This window comes from Stegodyphus dumicola, chromosome 10, assembly GCF_044657685.1.
Source record: "Stegodyphus dumicola isolate Sdum_Otavi_A_Nest chromosome 10, ASM4465768v1".
Lineage (NCBI taxonomy): Eukaryota > Metazoa > Arthropoda > Arachnida > Araneae > Eresidae > Stegodyphus > Stegodyphus dumicola.
In genome coordinates this window covers 149,316,425-149,342,962 of record NC_140777.1, presented here as the reverse complement: position 1 = coordinate 149,342,962, position 26,538 = coordinate 149,316,425, and the positions used below count along the sequence as shown (strand labels likewise).

Below are 26,538 nucleotides of genomic sequence, written 5' to 3'. Positions count from 1 at the left end.
CCATCAACGGAAAAGCAACAATGTACCTCAGAAGAAAACATACAAACAGAAAGCATGCATTTCTTGAAAATGCTGTATTTAAAATAATCATGTTTGTCAGATCCTTCAAGGACAGAAAGTTTCATTATTTCTTAAAAAAGAGTATGAAAATATACCTGTCGGAAAAGTTAAAAATCATAAAATTAAATGATGTACAGCCAAAAGTCATTAATTCGGACACCCATAATCCGGACCTCAAAGCTAAAATCTTTCTGCGCATGCCCCACGTTGACGCATGCGCATAGGCATTTTACGCGTGCGCGCAAGACATTTACGACTGCACATATGCGTCTGCGCAGGCGCAGAATACGTTTTCGCGTGCGCGTTTAATGTATAACGGACGGTATAAGCTAAAATTATCTAATTATCTATTTCAGTTAATGTTGATAATTGCATTGTTCCTTAATCTTCGAATTGGATCCGGCTTATTATTTGTTACAGACTGTAAAAGCAATTTTATAAAAGTAAGCTTGAACTTTCGATTATGTCAAATAGAATTTCCGATGCTGGAGCTCCCAAAGGATCTAGAAAACGAAAGTATGTTTCGATGTCCATCAAACAAAAAACGAATTTCTACAAAAAATGGATAAAGGCATATCCTTTGTTTATCTAACCGTTCCGAAATCTGTTTATCAATTTCACGCTGCTCTGCGCGGGGGAAGATGTCGTGGCGTGCAATGAACTGGAAGTTGATCTGTCAGCACTATCGTTATCTTCAGGGCAGATGTTTTTATTTTATTCGGCTTATAATTCCTTACTAAATGTAGTATTTAATCTCGATTTACTCCGTCTTTGACATGATTTAAATCAAATTCCTCGTCATTATAAATATCACGAATACAAATCAAATAGTTTTCTGGTTGCAATTTTCTAATTTCGGCTATGCGTAAGGTATGCTTTACGCATGCGCGCATTGAAAGAAATGTTTAATAAAGTAAACAAATAAATATTAAGCTTCTTTTTTTTGTAAATTTTGATACCCTTTAGATCATAACTGCTCATTATTTTATAAATTACGGTTTCATATTTTTAATTTTATAATTTCTCATGCCATCTTACCAGATTTAAACTTATGATCTATAATCCGGAATCGCCGAAGACCCGACGAGTCCGGATTAAAGACTTTTGACTGTATAAAAGGAACAATCCAGTGTGATGTGATAAATTTAGAGATATTTTGAATTCTAAGTTTGACATTGGATTTGGTTACCCAAAAAAGGACACTAGTAGTCTTGTGATACATTATAAGTAGAGACTGATATGCTTGCCAAAAAATCGGAAAACTTGTTGAAAGACAAGAAAAAGCAAAGCTAATTTAAAATCTGAAAAATAAAATGATTGGAAAAGAACTCATTTGAGGGAAAGCCAATTATGGCAACAAAAAACTTTTGTGTCTCCAAGGTTTAATAGAAGGAACTGGGAAAGAAGTTTAGTCATATTGGGGGGGGGGGGGAAATGAAAATTTGTGTCTCTCCTATTTTGTGTGTTTGTATATCTATTATTAGTATATTTGAAGTTTGTTTATAATACAAATTTCATTAAATACAGGTTGGAAATATATTATCAAGTTTTTATATGATTTTGTGTAATGTTTTCTTTAATTTTGAAGCTACACACAAATTAGTTTTTCTGAAAATTCTTCTTAATGGACATAAACAGTGTTTCTCCCCAAGTCTTCAGTTACTATGCTGGGTGATTACAATACAAAGTCTTTAATTCGGACGTTCATAATCTGGAATGATCTATAATTCTGACCTCAAAGCTACAAACTTTCTGCGCATGCATACCATTTATGCTTGTGCATAATACCTTTATGCATGCGCATAATATGTTTACGCATGTGCGTTTAATGTATAACGGACGGTATAACTAGGCTAAAATTATCTATTTCAGTTAATGTTGCAGATTGCATTGTTCCTTAATATTGTAATTTGTAATTGGATCCGCCTTATTATTTTTTGCAGACTGTTAGAGCAATTTTATAAAAAGTAAGCTTGAACTTTCGATTATGTCAAAAAGAGTTTCCGATTCTGGAGCTGCCAAAGGATCTACAATGCGAAAGCATGTTTCGATGGCCATGAAACAAAAAGTGGAATTGCTGCAAAAAATGGATAAAGGTATGAAGAAAGTGACAGAGAGGTTAGTGAAAAGGAAAAAATTTCGATTTACAAGTTAGTCAGTATTCTCGGCACAGCAATTACAGGACTTGAACAGTGGAACTTTGTAACTAAACAAGAAATTATGCCTGTTTATAGAATTAAAGAGAAAGTATTTGCACAAAAAATGAAGCAACTTAAACAACTTACGTTGATAGAAATGTTTACTAAAACAAATAAATATTAAGCTTTTTTTTTTTTTTGAAAATTTTGATACCTTTAGATCATAATTGCTCTTTATTTCATAAATTACGGTTTCATATTTTTAATTTTATAATTTCTGCATGCCATCTTACCAGATTTAAATTGATGTTCTATAATCCAGAAAAACCCCTAATCCGGAATAGCCAAAGTCCCAACGAGTCCGGATTAAAGACTGTACTGTACTTAATCCTTTGATGCTTTTCTGAAAGTGAGTGTACCAGCAGGACAACTATCTCTGTCATAGATCTCGGTGTCACTTTATCGAGGAGGCCACTTCAACAGTGAAATTGAATTTTCACTGCTGAAATGGTCATTGATAAGCCTGAACTTAAATATCATAGAAAACGTTTGGGATACTCTTTAAAATGATGTAGAAGCATATCATCCATTACCAGCATATTTAACTGATTTATGTGAAACTGTAAAAAACATTTGGCACTTAAAAATTATTTAACACTTTAGTACCATTGTACTACTTTAGTACCATTGTACACTTTAGTACCATTGTACACTTTAGTACCATTGTACTACTTTAGTACTATTGAATCTACGCCTTGTCATGTGATACAACCATTAATCAGGCAAAAGAGTAACAACTTATTACTAATGAGGTATCGCTAATTCAAGGGCAGTTCAGGATATGTTAGTACATGTTAACACTCTAGTACAAAAGTATATATTTGTTATAAATATTTAATGAAATTTCATTTTACTACTTTGCTTATTTAATGGTAATTGAATTTTTTCTTCTCTAAAATTATTTAATTCATGAATTTTTTCCTTTGCATTGTATTGACATAGAACTACTTTCACTTTATTTTGGATTCAAGTTACAAATATCTGGATATTTTCAGCTCTTGCTCATGCTTTTTATAAAGCAGGGGCAAAAGTTATACTTGCTGCAAGACGTAGAGATGCTCTGGAGAAAGTTAAGGAGGATTTAATGTCAATGGTATGATTTATTTACATAGTGTAACTGGTGTCTAAAATAATTATTGTAAATTAAATTGTATATTATATTTGATACTTATATATTATCCCATCAACAGTGAAACTCGCCAAACAGCATACGTGAATAATGAGTGTATTAAGACATCATGTTTATCCATGACATCTGTATTTTTATTTGATGTCACCCCAATTGATTCTCAAACTTTGATTGCTTTTGTTTTTTAAGAAAAAAGATATTAATTGTTGTTGTATATTTTCTTGCATTTTGAAAAAAGTAATTTCGAGGGCTATATCATATTTGTGACTGCTTCTTGGTACATTTATAACTGACCAATAGAATCAACATCTGTTGAATGGGAAAAAGGGAAGTTTGATTCAATAGCATTCTAAGCAAGGTATTTTGTAAAGTTGGAGAGATTAATAAAATGGTAGAAATCAACAAAAGCCTTATTAAATATAAAAACCAGGGGAGTAGCTAGAGGGGGGCAAGGGGGGCATCTGTCCTCGGGCACAGAATTCAAGGGGCGCCAAACTGATGTTATGACATTTTAGAATTAAATGTTTTCCATTCTTGGCAAGCAGTAGGGGATGCGAAATCTTCAGTTGTCCCTGGGCGCTGAAAACCCTAGCTACGACTCTGGTAAAAACATAGTGGGTTGGGTACTACCACTACATTGGCTATTCAGTAGATTGTGCAGAGAGACTGATGAATATTTCACTGTAAGAGTTGCAGAGAGAAATGCAGCTCAGAATTCTCCAGGTGTAAGTTTGGCAGGATATCCACCAACTTTCATCATTCAATAGTAGCCAACTTTCATGACTGATGGGATAATATGTAAGCAGCTTATTTTTTTATGGGAAAAGATCTTTTAAAACTTCAAAAATTTAAGCTAAGCTGAAAAGAAAATAACATAGGCTTTTAACCATATAATTTTTCTTGGAAAATAAGGAACATTAAGGGCTTAAATTCAAATGTATAATGTTATCATAGAAATTTAGACTGACTGACCTTATTGTTTTAAAATTTCACAATTGCTGCAATATTTGTAGTAAATATATTTGGTTCTTTTTGTACCTGTTTAAATGTGTGTATTTGTGTATACTGAATCCACTTTTTATGGTAAAGTTTTATAATTTTTAATTTAATGTAATTTGAAAAGTTTAATTTTAATTCTAATTACACAGTCTAGTCACATTAATGTGACTACCTGTCAGAAGCCAGAATAACCACCTTTCACAGAACGGACCACTGTGAGATATGCCAGGAAAAGAGTCAGATTCTTGAAGGTGTTCACTGGGATGTTGAGCCATGCCGACTCCAGTGCAGTAGCCAGCTGTGCTAGGTTATGCCGTTGAGGATTCATGGCACGAACAGCCCAATCAAGGTGGTCCCACATATTCTTGATTGGGTTTAAGTCTAGGGAAGTATGGTAAACTCATCTTGGTACTCTTTGAAGTAACACATGCACACTGTTAGCTGTATGATACTTCACATTGTCCTGCTGGTAGATGCCATCATTCTGAGGAAAAACAATTTGCATTCAGTGGTGGACATGGTCTGCAAGGACAGATGCATATTTCTGTTGATCCATCGTGCCATCCACAATGATGAATGCCCCCAGAGAATGCTACGAAAATATTCCCCAGACCATAATGCTACCTCCTTCAGCTTTGACCCCTCCGTCAATTGTTGCACGGTGTTTTTCTGACATTTCAGACCATATACGCCAACGTCCATCTGTCCGATGAAACATAAAATGTGATTCATCAGAAAATGCTACCTGTCACCTCTCAGTGGATATCCAGTTGTGGTACAGCCTTGCAAATTCCAGCCATCGTTGCTGATGAACTGCAGTCAGCATAGGTGTTTTAACCAGGCATCTGCTGTGGAGGCCCATACCCAGCATCATTCCCTGAATCGTCATTGAGGAGACACTGTTTGTAGTCCCTTGGTTCATCTGGGCGGTGAGTTGCTCAACGGTTGCATGTCTATCCACACGAATGCATCTCTGCAGCCGTCGTTCACCTCTGTCATCTGTGGCTCATGGTGCACCACATTTGCAACATCACTGATTTTGAATAGTGCCATGTTGCCATGCACTGTATACTTTTACTACAGAGGCATGCGAACAGTTTATAAAATTAGCCATTTCAAAAATACTTTTACTCTTGGCCCGAAAGCCAATAATTTATGCCCTTTTGGATGTCAGGTAAATCACTCTATTTATGCATTCTGCCAATGATTGCAACGTTTTCTGATTCTCTCGTACATCCTTTATATATGCTCCACTGCAATTGCTGCCACCTGCCTTCTGTGGTTGGTTATTTCACGCTGATGTTGAAAGTAGGTGGTAGTCACATTAATGTGACTGGACTGTGTATAAATAACTGTTAATGATAATTTTGTCAAATTCTGTTTTTCTTTCTTTCCCATTTCCCAGGATAATTCAGAATTCATAAAGCATGATCAAAACTTATTTTATGGAAAGTGTAGTTAAGCAGTGGTGTGGTTTTATTTAATCGAATAATTAAATGAAGAGTCCAGTGTAAAAGTTTAAGTCCATGAAATAGTAACCTTAAAAGAATTATGAAAATACTTTTTTTAGAGTAAAAAGGAAACTACATATTTTCTGTTGGTTTAAAAAAAACTAGACCATTTCAAAATTCTAAAGAGAGAAAAAGGAAGGAAAAAGAACTTTGAAAGAAAATAAAGTAGTTGGAAATGTATCTGAAATAGAATGTGCTTTTAATGTAATTGTGAAAAAGCTGGAACTTGTATATGGTTTAATAAAGTAGTTAGATGTTTTGAACTTGGGAAAAAAAATTAAAAAAGAAAATGATTGTTAAGTAACACGCTACTGTGATAAGAGCACATAAAATTCATAATCTTCTAAGCAAAGCTTTTTAAGTCTATTGTTTTGTATGTACGGGTTAAGATTGGATTGAATGCACACAGAACCCGTGATAGCTTGATAGGATTTATGCTCCCAGAAGAAACACTTTACAGTTCTGAAACAGATGTATTCGTACAACTTTTCTAAGCGTGAGAGAGTTCAATGAATAGTTATCACTTATAAACTACGAAGAACATTAAACATTAGACAATATAATATGCCTCAAATGTGTAAGCTTGCACAGTGGTTGCTCAATACTCTGAGCTAAACTCTGAACTAAAACTGCTCTCTTCAGTCTTATATAATTTTCCTTGTTTGCTGAGAAATTTCCAGTACCTCCAATTTCTTGAAATTTTGGAAGGCGTATACAGTTACATAGCGATTGCACTAGCTAGTGTTATACGGGGATCGGACCAAAATGTCATGAAATGTTCACGTCTTTCGGCAATCTCTCATCAAATTTGGCAACGAAATTAGTCATCAAAACATCACCACCTTACTGCTGTTTGCCACTATAGCAATTTTCCTCAATATTCAATGCATTTACTCTTGTGACCTGGTTTTTTTTTTTAGAAAGGCTTGATGATCTTGTACTCTTTCATATTACACTATGCAAGATATATTACACTTTGCATATAATTTCATTAAAATTACTTACATATTCATAACAGTATATTCCTTTAAAATATCTTTTGTGTCCTAATTTATTTTAATTTTTTTTTTTTTTCAGTGTAGTGTCATTTATAAATGTTTGGTTAAATTATTTATTCTGTTTGAATTAAATTTTTCATAATTAAATCGCATATTCTGTTTGGATGTTTTTTTATTAAAGAAGTGAAAACATGGGTTATATAAAATGTTTTTCATTATTTAAAATCTAGAAGATTTGTAGAATAATTGTTTAGTGTTTTTAGTATTTTATTCTCTAAATTCTTATAATAACTGATTAATAATATTTGTTTAATTTTTTTTTTTATTTTTTATTTGCAATAGTCTTCACATGCTTTGTTTCTCTGAATTAACCAATCATTCTTTTTGCAATTGGAATTTCAATATTTACTGGGGAGAAAATTAACTTAGATGATTTTTTTTTCCCCATTTGAAATTCAAGTTACATGTGTCTTAAGTATGTTATTTTAACTTTCTTCAGCATTTTAATTTTACATTCTCTAAAGATATTAAACTCGTTAAATGAAATAAAAATAGTTAAATGAGATATTCTAAATTACATATTCAGTTTAATTACTATTTTAAATTATTATTTACATGAGCAAATTTTCATTTCAGTATCCATCTAAGCATGAACCAACAGTTCTTACATTAGATCTTCACAATCTGAAAGAAATTCCTGCAAAAGCACAAGAAGCACTTAATATATATGGTTACATTGATATCTTGGTAAATAATGGTGGCATCAGTTCTCGAGGAGAAATTACTGATACAGCATTAGAAGTTGATCTAAGAGTTATGGTTACAAACTATTTTGGACCTGTAGCTCTGACGAAAGGTGAGTTGATAGCAGCTGAGAGTTTCATGTTAAGGAAATTTTATTTTATTTTTATAACTGTTATCCGAATGAATTTTTGTACTGTAGTCGGCCATTCCTCCCCTCTCTCAAAGATTTGCTTTATTAAGAATATGCGTAATATCAAAGTGCTGAAAATTGATTTGTTTTATTAAATCTATTACTTTATCCAATGCTGCATCATTTTCAATCATTTAAACATGAGTTCACTGTGAAGTAAAGATGTGACAGGGATTACGTAGATTGATGAATTGCTTTGTCTGCACATGCCATGTACCTTACTGCACATGCTATGTACTAAAATGTTGAAACAAGTATTAAAAATCTGAGAAGTGATTGTAAAAATAATAAGAGATGTGACACATATGAGCAAGAGCTGAATGTCAATTAGAAACATGCAATGTACCAAATTGTTCTATTAAATTTTATGTGTATTATATTTATTGCACTCATAATTATATTTAGGAGGATTTCCAATTTAGAAATTTTTTTTTCCATATTAAGCTGAAAGCATTTCAATAAGACTATGTTACTCCTCAGTATGCAGGTCTAGTAAGAAAATAAAAAATTAAAAATTAAAAAAAAATTACTACCTGCATCTCCTTAGGCAGGGCCAGTATAAGTATGTCTAATATGTGTATATAAATTCGTATTTGTCAAATTTTTATAAATTCAATAAAGTTAACTCTTAAATTAATAATTGCTTTACTTCAGTATATTTTCTATAATAAACATTTAGAGTGAGAAATATAGTTCCAATGCCTCTACCATCACACGTACTGCAATTTCTTGTACTTCAATATTAATAAAATTAAAGAAAAGGGAAAAATAAAAAAAAATTAACAATATAATAAAATGATAGCAAAACCACAGCTATTTAAATACAAGGGTAGGTTAAAAAATTACAAGGAAATAAAAAATTATCTTGTTATTAATATCTGGATAAAATTATCTTGTTTTTAGTATATAGTATCGTAGAAAGTGTAACTGAGTAAGATTATGTAAAACCACCATCTAGCATTTATTTGAGCATGTTATTGAAATGTAATTTAATGACTTTTCTCTATCCGAGAGGAAAAAATTTAAACATTTGCATTTTTTTGAAATGAAAATGCAGATATCAGAAAAAAAAAAAAAAAAAAAAAAAAAAAAAAAACCTATTATTATGTTACTATATAATTAAATTTTTATAAAATATTTAGTCACAGTTTCCTAAGTTTATATTCATAAAATATGTGCAACGTGTAATAATTTTGTTGCACTGTTTTTGATATTTAGCAATTCTGCCATCCATGCTGGAACGAGATTCTGGATTTATAATAGCAATGAGCAGTGTACAAGGAAAAATTGCTATTCCATTCAGGTCTTCATGTATGTATGCTGTATTTTTTAAGTTATTTTCAGATTTCCTATATCTATGAAACATTATTGTTATTTTACTAATTTTGAATTTCTGATTAAGTAAGAATTAAAAAAACATTAAACACCATTTATCTTGTAGAAAACTTATTTCTTATATTATTGCATAGTTAACATTGTAAAGCATATTTTTAATTTTCTAATAGTTATTTTAATTTAGTGAACTATGCTATCTTGTCTCATTTCAACTTATAACTGTCTGCCAGAATAAGTTTTTAGAATTGGGTTTAAATGCAAATGAAGAAGAGGTAGTATTAAAGGAAAGTTCAGCTGTTTTCAAGAGAAAGAGTTAGGAATCCTGAGTAGCACACGTTTGCTTTTGGGCTGCATCTCTCTAAGCTGTTGCTATGCTTGGCCGTATTATTATGTGCTTTTTCATAGTTTGTTGGCTAGTTCAGATTGTGGGTCAACTACATTAGAATTGCATTAGCTTCGACTAAATTTCCTAGTTAGTAATAGTTAGTTCTTATTTCTTACTTTTGAGTTTAAGCCAAGTGGAGACTTTGCTGTAAGCCCCCCAAAAGGGGCTGACTGTTAATCTTATTTTGAGTGAATAAAGGGCAACCCTTCTTGAGTTTATGATCTCTGTCCTTTGAAATAAGCAAGAATTCGCTTAACAGTTCTCTAGGTTCCTCAAAACTTATTTAGCAAAATAAAAGTGACGAACTCTGTAGCATGTCTAATATCCACTTACAGGATCTTCAGTTTTGTTTAGTAAGTATCCTTTGTTCAGACTGATTGAGAATTTTCATAATTATTTATTTCATTTTTTAGTGCTACTGTTTCATAGTATTGACAAAATTTATGCTATAATAAATCATATCTATTCTGTTCTATTATGAGGGGACTGGTTCCAAAAATTTATGTATGGTTGTATGTGTGCATGTATATATATGTAAGTACAAATGTATGTGTGTGTATACATACATACATTCATTCAAAATTTATGCTATAATAAATCATATCTATCTAAAAACCATTAAATACCATTTATCTTGTAGAAAACTTATTTCTTATATTATTGCATAATTAACATTGTAAAGCATATTTTTAATTTTCTAATAGTTATTTTAATTTAGTGAACTATCCTATCTTGTCTCATTTCAACTTACAACTGTCTGCCAGAATAAGTTTTTAGAATTGGGTTAAATGCAAATGAAGAAGAGGTAGTATTAAAGGAAAGTTCAGCTGTTTTCAAGAGAAAGAGTTAGGAATCCTGAGTAGCGCGCGTTTGCCTTTGGGCTGCATCTCTCTAAGCTGTTGCTATGCTTGGCCGTATTATTATGTGCTTTTTGATAGTTTGTTGGCTAGTTCAGATTGTGGGCCAACTAGATTAGAATTGCATTAGTTTCGACTAAATTTCCTAGTTAGTAATAGTTAGTTCTTGTTTCTTACTTTTGAGTTTAAGCCGAGTGGAGGCTTTGCTGTAAGCCCCCTAAAAGGGGCTGACTGTTAATCTTATTTTGAGTGAATAAAGGGCAACCCTTCTTGAGTTTATGATCTCTGTCCTTTGAAATAAGCAAGAATTCGCTTAACAGTTCTCTAGGTTCCTCAAAACTTATTTAGCAAAATAAAAGTGACGAACTCTGTAGCATGTCTAATATCCACTTACAGGATCTTCAGTTTTGTTTAGTAAGTGTCCTTTGTTCAGACTGATTGAGAATTTTCATAATTATTCATTTCATTTTTTAGTGCTACTATTTCATAGTATTGACAAAATTTATGCTATAATAAATCATATCTATTCTGTTCTATTATGAGGGGACTGGTTCCAAAAATTTATGTATGGTTGTATGTGTGCATGTATATATATGTAAGTACAAATGTATGTATGTGTATACATACATACATTCATTCATACATTCCTGAATATGGTCCCAATAACAGAACATTACCATAATATCTTAAAAGTTGTCTGTTCTTACTATGATATCTGCCTTTTATGAGGGTTCATTTTTTTCACAATAGATTTTTTTAAAAAGTAATTTGCATTTTGATTATTTTCGATATTTTGAGCAGTTTTTTCCCTTCCTAAACTTTTGAGATTATCAGTTATGATATTTAAATATCATAATGAACAGTAGGACTTTTCATTTTAAATTAAAATTTATTTAATATTTCAAATACAAAACACTTAAAATGTAATTAAATTGGGTTATAATTTAAATAATGCTATTTTAGCACTGCAATTGAATACAATGATACTGCAATTGAAATTTTGTATTAGCCAATGTGCATTTATTTTGTTACGCTTCTTGTTAATGTAAGATTTCAATTTAGCATTTGAAACATTTAAATGAAGCTGTTATAATAGGCCGTTGAGTTTAAGAATTAAATTCCAGAAGTTGAAGATAAGGAACATAAAATAAATGCAGTAAAATGCTTCAATAATATCCACTTACAGGATCTTCAGTTTTGTTTAGTAAGTGTCCTTTGTTCAGACTGATTGAGAATTTTCATAATTATTTATTTCATTTTTTAGTGCTACTATTTCATAGTATTAAAAAGGGTTCTTCAATAAATGTACTTTCCATTTAATGGAATGCCAGTTGTAACTGTCAAAAGTGATAGCCTGTTTATATTACTTTACAAATGCTGTGAATCTGAAGTCATGATTCAAAAGAATATTTCCTAGTGACTATGCTAGATCAACTGCTCAGAAAAACTTTTGATTGCAGCAGTACAAGAAAAAAGTTTGCATGGAAACATGGCCAAGGCCATGTCAAGTAAGAATACATACCAGGTAACATAAAAGCAACATTTGTTCCTTTTTAGTATTGCAAACTCAGAAATAAAAAAAATTGTCCTGGAATTTTTCTGACAAAGGACGTATATATATTAAATGTTATAAAGTTTAAGAAAAGAATTTGTTGAATTCCATTCGCTCCTTTAGAAACAATTAATAGTTCTGTGAAAAATTTTGTTATTGATATAGGGTCTGTCTAGAAAGTAATGAGATTAAAATTTTTGAGCCAAGCAATGCAGTGGAGGGTTGAGCAATGATATGCCTTAAAATCTTGTGTAAAACTAAACAAACCAAATGCTGAGATGTTTGGCATGTTACAAGTAGCTTATGGGAAGTATTTTTTGTCCAAGGTTCAGTTGTTTAGGTGGAAAAAGCCTTTAAAGACGAAAGAGAGGACATGGATGAGGAACAATAAGCTGGGCTTCCATCAAGTTCTTGAATTTCAGACAATGTGGCCAAAACTTAAGCACTTCTGGACTCTGATCGTTGAATGAGTATTCTAATGATTGTGGAAACATTGGGATTTACAAAACTGATTGTGCATCAAATCATCAGGAAGAACTTCAAATGTGGAAAATTTATGCCAGCTTGTTCCAAGGGTTTTGACCGATAGACAGAAAGAAAACTGCTAGTCAACTTCGTGGGAATTTTCTGGTGTTAACAAGTGATCCTAATTTTTTGAAGCGAGTGATCATGAGTGACAGAACATAGGTCTTTCAGTATGATCCCAAAAAAAAAAAAAAAAGAGACGGAGTGCAGACTGGCACATGTCCCAATCTTCTCAACAAAAGAAGGCTCGAGTGAGCAAATCAAAATGAAGTCCATGCCCATTGCCTTCTTTGACATCAAGGGAATACAGCACAAAGACTTTGTGCCACCTGGACAGACAGTTTAGTGTAGATTTTTACAAAGTGCTTAAAAGGTTGAAGAATTGAATTTTGCATATCCACCTGGAGCTCACAAACAACTGAATTCTGCACAGCGATAATGTGCCAGTCTACACATCCTTCAAAATGATTCAGTTCCTGCCAAAGCACAATGTTGCACCACTGCTGCAACCACTGTACAGCCACAATCTGTCACCGCCAGACTTTTTTCTATTCCCCCCGGTTAAAACCCAGCTTGAAAGGTCATCGTTTTGAAAATCTGGAGAACTTGCAGAACATAACGTATGTTCTGAACAGCATTACAGCTGAAGACTTCCAGGTAGACATCAATGGGTAGCAGAGTCATTGCCAATGGTGTATCAATGCAGGAGGAGGCTATTTTGAAGATTATTAAATGTCTGTAAAATTATCTTCAAATAAGTGATTTTCTGGAATCAGTTTCATTACTTTCTGGATGCACCCTGTATTATGTCCAACTTTTAAGAACTGGTGTTCTGCAATTTCTCTTTGAGAGTTAGACTTGGGAATATGTTCATGTCTTAAGATGTTGTGTATGAGAGCTAAGCTGCTTATGCTTTCAGCTGGAAGGGAATCATCACACTCAGTTCAATACCAAACAATTACAATGGGTTATCCTTGGAAACATTAAAAAAGAAGTGTGCCTTTTTTTTCCTGTATTCTCTTTCTCTGTCTCTGAATATCAAGATGAGACTTTTTTTGAGGGTTCTAGTATCCCACCTACTTCTACCTGTACATATATTTTAGAAGAAGCAGCTTAAAGTAGCAGTAGTAAATAGGAGATTTTTGCACTTGTTTAACCATTTGAGTCCCAGAGGGTATTGAAAAAACGCTGTCGAAGAATGCCAAATAGTGCAACCAAACTTTCTCTAAATGAGTAGGAAAAGACCCAAGCAGCATGACAGCGCTTGTTTTATTTTATGTCGAGAAATACTAAGTGGCGCAATAGTGTTATGTTTATTTTACATCGATAAATCCCAGTTGGAGCAATAGCACTTCTTGTATTTGTTAGGTAACTCGATTGTCATCTTTTTCTCATTGCAGTTTGCAAAATGATCAGACGTATCCCTGCATAAGTGTCTGTCATTTTGTTCACAATGTTCGAAATGTACTGGGTTTTTCTCGACACAAAATCTCGATTGCCCTGCTTGGTACTCAAAATGGTTAATAAAGAAATGATTTAATTATTCAAATGCAGCTGTGCATTTTTGTCACTGCATCAGTTGCACATGGGGCTTGCTACACATTTTTTCATTTTTGTCACTGCATCAGTTGCACATGGGGCTTGCTACACATTTTTTCCCCAAGGGAGGTGGGAACAATTTCAGTTTTCGGTGAGACTTTTTTTTAATGGCCAGACATGATGAACTATAAAATCATGAAAGTTATCTATCACTTGTGAATATGAGCCGTCTAGAGTCATATTGAACCTGTTGATAGGTTACTGATGAAGACTGGCAGTTGGCAGTGAATGCTGTGTTAGGAAAGGTTAGGTTACATTGTGTAATTATTCATTAAAGCCAAGCAATCTAGATCATCTGTACAGTACATATGTTTTTAGTAGATGGTACTAAATACTCATTGTTGTTAAAGGAACATGGCTGATTTAATTTTTATGTTTATTAAACAAGTTTTTGTGTAATTGCATTATCAAATTTGGACATTATCAATTTGGATATTTTTTACAGTTTCTCTAATGTTACAACATAGATTTCTTGCATTTCATTGACAAAAACATTGCCAATAAAAGCACTGTATCATAAAATAGTTCAGTAAGGGATTCAGTATCTGAATCTAATAATTCCATCTCTGATTCTGTATTAATTGTGAAATGAATTTTTATCCACATTTTGCTATGAATTTCAGCTAAATATTCTTTTATATTTGTTTGCAATCCTATCAGATGTTCTTCCATAGTAACTGAAACTTCATCTGGTATGGAGCAAAAATTATATATTTTTTAGCATTTCAGTTAGCTTAATAAAAACATTATCATTTTCTGCTCCCATATAAAGAGCGTACAAATTGAGCTTTTTCAGTTACATTGTTACCTCCTCACAAAAGATAAATTTATTTAAAAGATAAAAAAAATGTCACAAAGGTTAGGCAAGCTCATCAACAAATTTACATCACTAAATACTGTATTTCTAGTTGGTGGGGGATGTTGGTTTATAAATATTAAAACTTCAAACATTCTCATTAGATAGCTATAGTACTTTGCATTGAAAGACTTTCATAGTCACTGCAAAAGATGTTAATATGTGATGTTCATGTTCGCAAAGGTCTTCATATTCTTTACACAATGCACTGAATAACCTGGAATTCAAGGGATGATGTTTTATAAAATTTATGAATTTCATACACTCTTGCATAGCAGTTTACAAAAGCGTTGGCATTTTTTATGGCCAAGGTTTCACTGTGTATGCTACAATGCAACCGAGCATATTCTGATATCATGGCTTTTATTTTTGGAAAAAGCTGTGCATGGATGGCTGCCATTGCTGCTCACTCCCACTCATTTTTTTATACAAATTTCTTGCTCTGTTGTTCTTGTATTCAATAGTTTGTAAAATAGAAATTCTTCATTAGATGCATTCTTAAAATTATATCTCACAAAAGACATTAAATTTTATTTTGCCAATATATCTGTACTTTTATCGATTTGAAGGAAAAAAAATTGCACTGTTTTAAGTGAACTATTACTGCTTCTTCGATGTTATCTGCTATTTTCATGATTCTATACTTCAATGTATTATTGGAGAAAAGACAATATATTTATTTACTTTTGCTGTTTTTTTTCACATATCCAAGAGTCCAACATTTTCATTGCAAGAACTATTAACTCTTTCTCAGCTGTATGAAGATATTCAGTTATAGCATTACTTGGGAATTTTCATAACAAGTTATAACTAGATTTTCAGACAAAGGCCTTAAGAAAAATTCAAAGACATAGTCTGTATGCCAACTATTAATTCATTCTTCTTATTCTCAAGCAAATCTATTGGCTTGCTAACATAGTTTGGATGTTTTAATTCCAAGTGCTACTTCAGGTTTGAAGGTTTTGTTTGATAAGGCCATATAACAAATAACATACAATAGCTCTTCATCAGTACCTTTCATAAAACTGAATTTTCTAAAATTGCCAGCATAATGTTGAGTCCAGGAGTTTCTTTTTTGTATGTGCAATGGACAACCCCTCATGCTGCTATTTGTTAGCATGCCATAGAGACTTGATATATACATAGGATGTTTGCACATTTTTTAGACAATTTTCATTGTATTTACAGAAATATTTTACCTAAAATTTTTCTATTTTGAATGTTCTGTTTGATAATCCTTATTCTTTACTATCTACATCTTTATTTCCAAAATAGCCTTATATAGTATTGGAAGAGGTATTTCAGGTGTTCAAATGAAAAGGTGCAAAACAACACTATAGATATACTGAAGTTTTTATTCACAAGTAATCACGAAAGGCCGGAGCCCAACTATCCCATTGTTTCACGAGAAGGATTCCCTCTTCCCCGAATTCCTGTAGTTGTGATAGGAGCCAATCCTCCACTGTGTCCTTCAGCTCATTCTCTGAATTGAAGCACTTCGCTTTGAGATGTCACTTCTCACCAAGTTGTTCACCTTGTTGATGAGTTTGACCGTGGTTACCATTTTTACCTTGTCTGGTCTCAGGTCATTACTCAAACACTCCAAGCCTTCATGAAATTTGACTTGTCATGAAAACTCAACTTTTTCATTGATTTGTCAGACACAGTCTGCTCCATATACGGCCACCATCCAGCGATGAATATTGGCTGGTTCCATTCCACAGTCAGAAATCTGGTAACATCTCTCTGCTGTTCAGTTGTCGAATTTTACAATGGGATCACACGTATCGCCGCATCAATTGGATGGAACACACAAGTGCTTACTTCACTCTGGCATCATGTGCGAGCGCTTGCATGTGCGGAGCAACCACATTGGATACTACGTTCACATCCTCAAAAGTCTCACTATGTTATGCCAGAGCGGCATATTCAAATTTCAGCCAGTTTGGTTGTTACAACGTTTTGTGCCTTTTCATTTGAGCACCCTTTATTTTAACTCATTCCTCTTGAACAGTTTTCAAAAGTCCAAGGAGGCTTGTAGGTCAACATTTGGACAATCTGCTTTTTAAAAGTTCAAAAACCAAAAAATCCATGAGTGATAATCAAAAGATTTAGTAGAGATATGAGTGAAGGGTCTGGCCTTGATGCTGTTTTTTGTTTCATTTTGGAGGGGGGGGGGAATTAACAGTGGATTTTGACATGCGGCTGCATGCTTTATTATGATGCAGTTTTACTGATTGATGGCACTGTGCCTAAAGAGAAAGTGTTTCATATTTGCAAATTGCATACAAAGTATGTTCTGACAATATGTGCAGTTAATCTGAACATTTTTCTCCACTCTCTTTATTTTTAATTTGCCCTTCTATTAAAAACAATCAATATAATCATAAATTCCCTTTTAAAGCTTTCTTTGAATTCTTTGAACCATATTTTGAGACTTTTTCTTTTCTTTGATTGTAATAAATGGCTCTCTTTTTACTGCAGTCATTTAAATACACCCAAGAATCATCTACGGGGACAAAATTTTTCCCTTTGTCTGGATATATGTTTCTCTTAAAGAATTCTTAAGTGCATTCTGCATTTGATGATATGTTATGGAGAAAGATGATGCATGTAATTTTTTTTTTCCTTTAAAGATGCAAATCGGCATTAATCACTTTGTTTACATTTGACACTGAGCATTTTAATGATTTTGCAGTTGTTCGTTAATCTGGTAGATTTTTTTTAACAATAAAGATGTTGCCTTTCCAATATTCAGAACATTCTGTTTCTGCCTTAGATATGTACAGTACAAAGTCCGAGATTCGGACTCGTCAGGACTTTGGTGATTCCAGATTTGGGATTTTTCCAGATATTGGAACATCAGTTTAAATCTCCTCAGATGTCAGGTAAAAATTATAAAATTAAAAATATGAGTTGGTGATTTATGAAATAATGAAGCATTTATGATCTAAAGGGTATCAAAATTTACAAGAAAAAAAGCTAATTATTTATTTGTTTACTTTATTAAACATTTCCTTCATTGAAAGTTGCTTTGTTTTTTTTGTGCTAATATTTTCTATTTAATTCTACAGATAGATCTAATTTCTTGTTCAAGTCCTGTAATTTCTTGTCGAGAATTTCGACTAACTTGTCAATTAGAATGTTTTCATTTTCAATAACCTCTCTGTCACTTTCTTCACTACTTCGTCAACATTTCTTAGTGCATTTAGCTTAAAACTGTAATCATGGTCAAGCGTAATGATAACAAAAAAGTTTACCATACTCTTTATTATTCAATTAAAAATTGTTTACGCATCACTGCATGAGTCATTACACAAGTTGTCATGTTCTGAGAAGCATGCAATGATGAAAGCTAAATATAATAAATAATGATTCGCCATTATGAATTCAGGGATATAAAATACTAGTTGGTGTAAAATGTGTTTGTTTGTGAACTATGTTTCTATGTAGAATGTTTGGGTTTGAAATTTGTGCCAAGCAAATACGCTACTACGAAGTGAAATTATTGATCACACAAATTTATTCTAAAATGATTGTTTCCTCAGTGACGAGGTATTCTATTCAGTGGCAAAGTGAATTAAGAACAGGGCCTCTCTGCATGTTTTATTATGTGGGAAAAATCAAATGCTTGTGTGTAAAGCATACAAAAATAATAATAAAAAAAAAAAAATAAAACAAGGGTTGTTGGTGGCTTTGAGGTCCAGATCTTAGATCATTCCGGATATTGGACGTCCAGATCTCGGACTTTGTACTGTATTTGAACAATTTTTCCACTTGAAGTCAGATTTTGATGTTTCCCCCTTCTCTTTTTTGACAGTATTACCTATCATAGCTTTAGATATCAAACGTCCATAGCAAAGTGGTCCCTGTATTCAAGCACTCTCGAAATCCTGAAGTTAAGGCACTAATCACAAGACGCAACAGAGCTAGAAAAGAATGGCAGTGATCTCGCTGCCCTGATGACAAACGATTATTAAATCAACTAAATCAGGAAGTCAGTTCCCTTACTAATTCCCATTCACAAGACTGGTCTAATTATTTGGATTCTCTCCGTAGATGATCATTCAATATGGAAAGCAGTCTTCAAATTTAAAAGATGCTCCACAAATATTCTGCCCCTAAATGGCCAAAATGGAATCGCATACACCGAAGCTGAGAAAGCTGAGTCACTAGCTGATAACTATGCATCTCAGTTTCTCACTAACAACATTGCTAACCCAGATACAGAACTCACATTTAGTCGCACAAACAATCAATACTTCTCAAAAACAAACGCAGACAACATTCGTCTAGCTAAACCTTCGGAAATTATTAGATATATCGAGAAAAGGAAAGTTCGGAAAAGCCCTGGAAAGGACAGGATAAGTATGAAGATGATCCGGCAGATGGGTCACATGATGCTATTTAAACTCACCAATATCATCAACGAAATGCTGATCCTGAACTACTTCCCGAAAACCTGGAAAACAGCAGTCATTGTTCCCATTCACAAGCCTTCCAAACCTGAAAATGAACCTGCTTCTTATTTGCTGATAAGTCTACTTTTGTCTCTCAGCAGAATTGCAGAAGCTGTTATCCATGACAGAATTCTCGAATATATCAACGAGAAAAACATCATCATCCCTCAGCAGCATGGATTCCGAAGAAAGCATGCCACCACTCATCAACTCTACTGTGTAACAGAATTCATAGCCGAAGGACTGAAAAAGAAGGAGAGCACTGGAGCACTTTTTCTCGATATATCGAAAGCTTTCGACAGAGTATGGTTAGACGGCTTAATCTACAAACTCATAAACTTGGGATTCCCAAGATACATCATAAACATCACGAAATCTTATCTCTATGAGAGACACTTTGTTGTTCGCTACAAAAACACGTACTCTACTCAGAGACATATCCATGCGTGCTTCTCTCAAGGGTCCTTGGTTGACCCAATTTATTTTCTACTTTATGCGAACAACATCCCACAGACCCCTTACACTACACTTGCCATGTACGCTGATGACACAGCGATTCTAGCAAAAAGTGCATCTTTAGACCATTTCACACAAGAACTACAAATTCACATACATGCACTGGAGGCCTGGCTCCAAAAATGGAAAATTCTGATCAATGTCGACAAATCTGAAGCCATACTCTTCACCAGAAAGAGAATCATTACTAAAAAAATTACTATGTATGGCACTGATATCCCGTGGGGCCAGGACTGTCAAATACCTAGGAATTACGTTAGATAAACGATTAACATGGCTCCCCCACATTACACAGTTAGCTCAAAAATTCCGAGTTGCTAAAGCTAAACTCTACCCCCTAATTTCTCGGAATTCAGTTTTGTCTATAGATAATAAATTACTCTTGTATAAAGTCATTTTGCGTTCCATAATTACTTATGCCTCTCCCGTTCGGGGTTTTGCCAGTCAAACACATATTAAAAAATTACAAATACTGCAAAATGTAACTTTACGGCAAATTATCAGATGCCGATGGTTCATCAGAAACTCTGCTATTCACGAGGAATTTAGAATTCCTCAGTTACAATGGTATGTTCCCAAAATAGCTAAGAAATTCTACAGAAAGATTAGCAGTGTTCAAAACCCAAGTATCCCAGAAATGAAATATGATTTCAATGATATTAACAACATCAGAAGGTCTGGCGCATTACTACGGGCTCTGAATTAAGGAATTGTATATTCTATGCATCAAAAACTTAAAATCTTATTATTGCTGCTTTAATACTTAATTACTACCTTTAAATTAATTTATGCCTTGATACGTAATTAAACCGTGCAAAAAATTGTATTTCCCCTTAGCCCCTCCCCTCTTTTTGGCTCAACTTATCACTAAATTATGTATGACTCTGAAAACCCTCCCCTAGCCCCTACCCCCTTTTTTTTCCTGCCTGCCGATAGTTAATGTTGTACTCACCTTACTCTCCTCCAATCACAGCAGCTCTAGTTCCTCCAAGTCACCTGACTCTTCTACCACCTCTACGACGAATGCAGCAGCTACGTCAGTACAGCAGCGGTCGAACTTCTAGAAGGAACTATGCTCCCAGTGGCATCTGAAATGAACTTTTCTAATTACATGCGGAATTCTGCAAGTCAAATCTTCAATCAGCTATCCAATACTACTTATGCCTATTAACTATAGTTGCTACATCATGAACTTTCTACTATCTTTTCGTTTTCCTCGTCATCACTGCTCTTTTTAGAGCACCTGTATGCTTCGCATTAAATATTGCCATGTTTATGCTATTACAGAAATATATGCTCACTCCTCACGTGTTATACACAGGGTAAAGCTGTAGCCTAGGTACCTGCTCTGCGACTGTGTCGCTTGATTAGAATATGTTTTTCACACTTTTTTAATAACTAGATATGAGTAAATTCTTCGGAAATACCACAGACATGGCTTTCTATTGTCTGCTTCTTTAGAAATGCCATTTTACATGAAACCAAACCTGTTAAATAGCAGACAATAATTTATACTTTCAAAAATATGATTGCAGTTAAAAAATAAAAATTCCAAGCTGACAGTTATTTTATAGCAAAGCAAAATCATCTAAAAAATGTGCAAGCAGCCTTAGTGCATTCTGGGCATAAATAATTTGAATGCGTGTTTTTGAATATTATTGTATAGTTTATTTATTGCGATTTAATATTTTGCATTAATTGTAGTGAACTTATTTTGTATCAATTGTAGTCTTGTTATTTTAAATGTTTTTTTTCCTTCACAGATGCAGCATCTAAGCATGCTACTCAAGCATTTTTTGATACTTTGAAGTCTGAACTCAGTCATACAAATGTTTGTGTTTGTGTAGTTAGTCCAGGTTATGTACAGACAAATCTTTCATTAAATGCTGTCACTGGTGATGGTAGCAGATATGGTGGTAAGAATAGTTTCTCTACTTTTTAGAATAATTGTTTAGTCTTGTTTTATTATAGATATTACACAAGATTATATAAGAAAAAATGTATCATTACCAAAATGTTATGGAATTAAAAATTCACATTTCTAAAGAAATTTAGGCAACTGCTGACTATTCACAAAATGTGTTCTTATTGAGAAAAGTGTACTGTAATCAATCATCATCAGACAGATGATGATTGATTACAGTACACTTTGAAATGGTATCTCATCTGATACCATTCATTTTGGAAAATTATGTTTTGATCTAATTGAGTTTTCAATCACAGATTTAAACTACAGTACTTCAATTAAGAGAAAATGCGTATTATTTGAAAAATCTCTTGATATGAAAATTATTAATAGTACTAACAGACAATAAATGTTATACAACAGAGAAAGTTAGAATTTGAGAGATTAATCTGCTCAAAACAAATATCTTTTTAAAAATGTCATGCAAAAGTCCCCCTCCCCCTCCTTCAAAAGCAGACTCTATAAGCATAGTTTATAAGCATTGGCCACTATTAAGGCAGGAAACGATGGTCTCTGTTATGGAGGCACCTAGTAGGTAGGCCACTAGGGAGAGAATCTTATGAAGGGATGAACAAATTACATCCAAACCTTTCCTGTTATTCGAACCCATGTTCTCTGGTAAGGCAAGAGTTGCTAACTACTTCCCCATGTGAGCGGTTGTCATCTGAAAGTGGGTTTATAAATTAAATGCTTCATAGCCTATAGATGTTTTAGTTGGCAAAACATTAATTTTATTTTGAAGTAAGGTGGTGTCATGAATTTAGAATGAAGATAATTTTGCCTGTGATCTGAAGTTGGTATTTTCATTTGCAGAAAGCTTAGACAATGTGAATTCAGGCAGCTTTTCATTGGTGGATTGTTAGTTTTAAAAATAGAATGTTATGCTGTATAGAGATATCCGTTGCTTTTAAATTTAATCTAAATGTATAAATTATTCACATCATCTTCAATTATTGGAAAGTATCGTAATTTCAGGTAGATAAGCTGTCCTGGCAAATATGTCGTACACATGATAAATGACTGAAAAGAAATTAAAGTTCATCAAATAAGCCACACCGCCATATATGCCACAGCAAAGCATTCCGAAACACGGCACTTAATATTCATTTATTCAATAATTCTCTGCCATATTGATGTAATCATCATTGATAACATTTTATAACATCTACAACATAAATATAATCAGTAATATTTAATAAATAAAGAAGAAATAAAAATCTTACCTTGAGCTTGCCGAAAACGAACTCTAATGATTTCTAATAGACATTATTTTATGGGTTCGGTAAACTTTTATCACCATAAATTACCATATTATGAAAAAGAATACAGAAATTAGATAAACAAACAAAATTTTTTATTTAAATTAAACTAAATTTATACAAAGCCTTCAAAGTCCGACTCATCGATGTCAGAGTTAAATAAATTTAACAAATGATCATCAAGGTCAATATCATCATTCTGTTGTAAATCACTTCTTTCAACATCACTATCTTCACTTTTATTTTCATTTTTGCTAATTTCCGATTTAATGAAAGCTGATACAAACATATCAGCTCGGACTGATTGCCATGCTTTATCGACCCATAAGACAGCCTCGTCATATGACACTTTTCTCTTTTGGTCAGAAATTCGTGAAGGAATTGAGTCCGCTTTGCATCCATTCCTCCCACTGCTTTTGTAGTTCATGCTTAAAAATTCTATTGGTAGTGAGATCCAGCAGCTGTAAAATTTTTCTGAGCTCACCTGGTATGACTGAGACCTAGTATGCTAAGGTTTTTTTTTGCTTCGGAGCTTAGGGCCAATGGGACAGGGTTCAACTTCTGTCCGATTGGTGGCACAACCCAAAACACAGGTAAAAGAAGTCTTTTCATTCCTGGTTGTTAACACTGAAAGAGTTTTTCAACTATCGAATGAACATTTTTGCTCGGAGGACAGTCAAACGTAATGGGCACTTCATCCATATTAATTATTTGCCCCCTTTTCAAATTTTGTTCTTTAATTTTCTTAGATGTATACTCCAAAAAAGCCATCTTTTTTCAATCCAGTCCATGGGAAACTTTTGCTCAACTGTTATTTTAGTCCTGACAGACTGATAATTTCTTTTGCTTCATGAACCTGAAACACCAATTAGGTTCTTCAACAAAATCTTTAATGCCCATTTGTCGAGCAATTACCTTTGCTTGAAGGCAAATTGTTGATACTGATAATCCACTTTCTTACTGCTCTATTGTCCATTTCTCTAAATTGTCTTCCAAAACAGGCCAGGCTATGAAACAAGTTCAATGAGATCTTTTATTCTTAGGCATTTATCTAGTTCTTCTTGTTCGGATTTCCACCGCCGAATGCATCACTCATCAAGTTGAAATTCTTTAGCCGCAGCGCGATTCCAATTTCGATCCCTTTCTTCTCTGCCAAAAGCTTAAAAGCCAGCTGTATAACATTTTCTTTGAGTAAGAGCCATAATAATAATGATATTTTTAAAGCGCGAATGATAAGGCAAGCAAAAAAGCAAGCTATGAAGCAGTAAAAACGTGTAAAAATGAACACAGCACTTGGCAAGTAAATGTAGCTGTTTCCATTAAAACAAAAAGTAATAGGAAAACGACAGCAAAACCATGGAGTTTAGTACATGCCTTATGGAGTTTAGTACATGCCGCCTACCTTAACTAAGGTAGGTGGTTTTCTCTATCTAACTAAGGTAGAGAAAACCACCTACCTTAGTTAGGCGAGTTTGAACTTATTGCACTGCCCTAGTGCAATCTGAGGTTAGAATATTGTAGCGAATTCTTACCGTTTCGCTTCTGCATAGCTTATGATCTGGACTAGCGAAGTTTTAAGGAAAGGGAAAATAAAATTTTCTCATATACACTGTAGACCTAAATTTTCAACTTTTAAATATGTATAAGCCGCAACTTATCTACCTGAAATTACGGTAGATGGGCAGACTTCGTTAATAAAAACAGTTTACAATGGTATTAATATTAAATTTTCATCAAAGCAGCTGTGTATTTGATTACTGTGTATTTGATAATATACCTAAATTAAAATTATTTATTTAATTTTGCTTTATTTATGGACAAAAATGTGTAAGAGTAATATTTTTTATATTGCTAATTGTCCTCCACCCTTCTCTGAACATTTCTTATTTCATCTTGAAGTTCTTGTATCTAAACTTGAACCATTTCCATTTATTTTACTTTTCAGTTTTAGAAATATTAGTTCTCTAATTTCTTAAAAACTGATGAATTTTTTAAAAAAGGTTAAAATTAATCTTGCTAATAATAATTTTATATTTTAATTTTTTTAGAAATGGATCAAACTACAGCCACTGGAATGGACCCAAAAGAAGTTGCTGAAAGTGTAGTTATTGCAACTGCATCGAAACAGACAGAGCTTATTTTAGCTGGAATTTTGCCAAAGATTGCTATACTTATTAGGGTGTTATGCCCTTGGCTGTATTTTTATATCATGGGCAGTCGAGCTCGCAGAATACGAGCTGCTGATATGATCAAAGAAGACTAACTGTGTTATATGTGTATTATATGTACCATTTGTGATATTTTAAATGAATTATTTTGTATTATAAATATATATCTATGTAATAAAAACGATGATTTCCAATCTGTAACTGGAGAATTTTTTAATAAAATAGGCAGTTGTAGGATTCACTTAATTAAGCAAGGCATAAAATAGCACAGGAAGCATAAATATTACACTGAACTGGTTAAAAGGGTGAGAAACCTTCTATGTTAAATTTTAAAAATGCGGAATTTCAAGGAGTATATATTTCAAGAGCTAAAATTTAAATTGAAGATTTCTAAGATATTTAATCGGAAGGTACAGCTATAATATTTAGTAATTAGTTATCATGATATAAGGAATCAGATAATTTGGGGCCATTCTACCATTACCCTATAGTTGAGGAAAATTTCACTTGAGAAAAGAGGTCTTGGGAAGAGTATGTTACAGTCTAAAAGTATTGATCTAATGGAGTTGGTTATTTAAACTGCATTAAAAATATATTAAAATATGACATAAGGAAAAATAAATGGGCATAAAATTAAAATAAAATTTTTAAGTTATATATATATCAGGGGTATCATTTTAGGACATGCAATGAATGCCTACAAATTTGAATGTAAAATTATTTTCTTTAATTCACTTGTATAGTAGAATCCCTGGTAATTACTTTAAACATACAGCTTTGCGTTGCATAATCAATTTTACTTGGAATCAGAAATTAGTGTAAACCAAATTGTGCATTAATTGTTGTATCTTTTGTAATTCTGCCTCTTCATGCTATTCATATAGCATCATTAATGAAATAATGTATTTCACAAGAGCAACTTTCTCTCTCAGTGTGAGATAGTTGATCAGTTTTTCCCTGTCTGCATCTCATTCAAGCTAGAAGAAATTTATATTCATTGTTTAGTACTGAATTTAGTGTGACTTATTATCACGTTTCAGGCATTACCATGCAAAAGTGAGCTTTCTGTTTTGAAGTTTATATTTTGGATTTATTTATTTTAAGTTAGCTAATTTTAAAAATGTATATATTCTTGTTTCTGATGTTCTTTCAGCATCTTAATGTTATACGAAGCATTTAAAATCTTAATCTGGTGAACTGAAAAGTTTTATTGTGTGCATTTCATCATTTT

At 33.0% G+C, this 26,538-nt stretch overlaps 1 protein-coding gene across 4 annotated transcripts in view; it reads left to right on the top strand.

The window, feature by feature from the left end:
- Positions 1 to 25,508, top strand: part of LOC118182762 (dehydrogenase/reductase SDR family protein 7-like) — a 104,335-nt gene extending 78,827 nt beyond the window's left edge. For all 4 annotated transcript variants that reach the window (XM_085825694.1, XM_035352142.1, XM_035352139.1 and 1 more), the window contains exons 3-7: positions 3,254 to 3,351; positions 7,532 to 7,751; positions 9,048 to 9,140; positions 21,678 to 21,830; positions 25,188 to 25,508. In XM_085825694.1, the coding sequence (XP_085681820.1) occupies positions 3,254 to 3,351; positions 7,532 to 7,751; positions 9,048 to 9,140; positions 21,678 to 21,830; positions 25,188 to 25,402 (779 nt within the window). In that variant the 3' untranslated portion in view covers positions 25,403 to 25,508. The remainder of the gene's footprint in view (positions 1 to 3,253; positions 3,352 to 7,531; positions 7,752 to 9,047; positions 9,141 to 21,677; positions 21,831 to 25,187) is intronic.
- Positions 25,509 to 26,538: the final 1,030 nt, after the last annotated feature.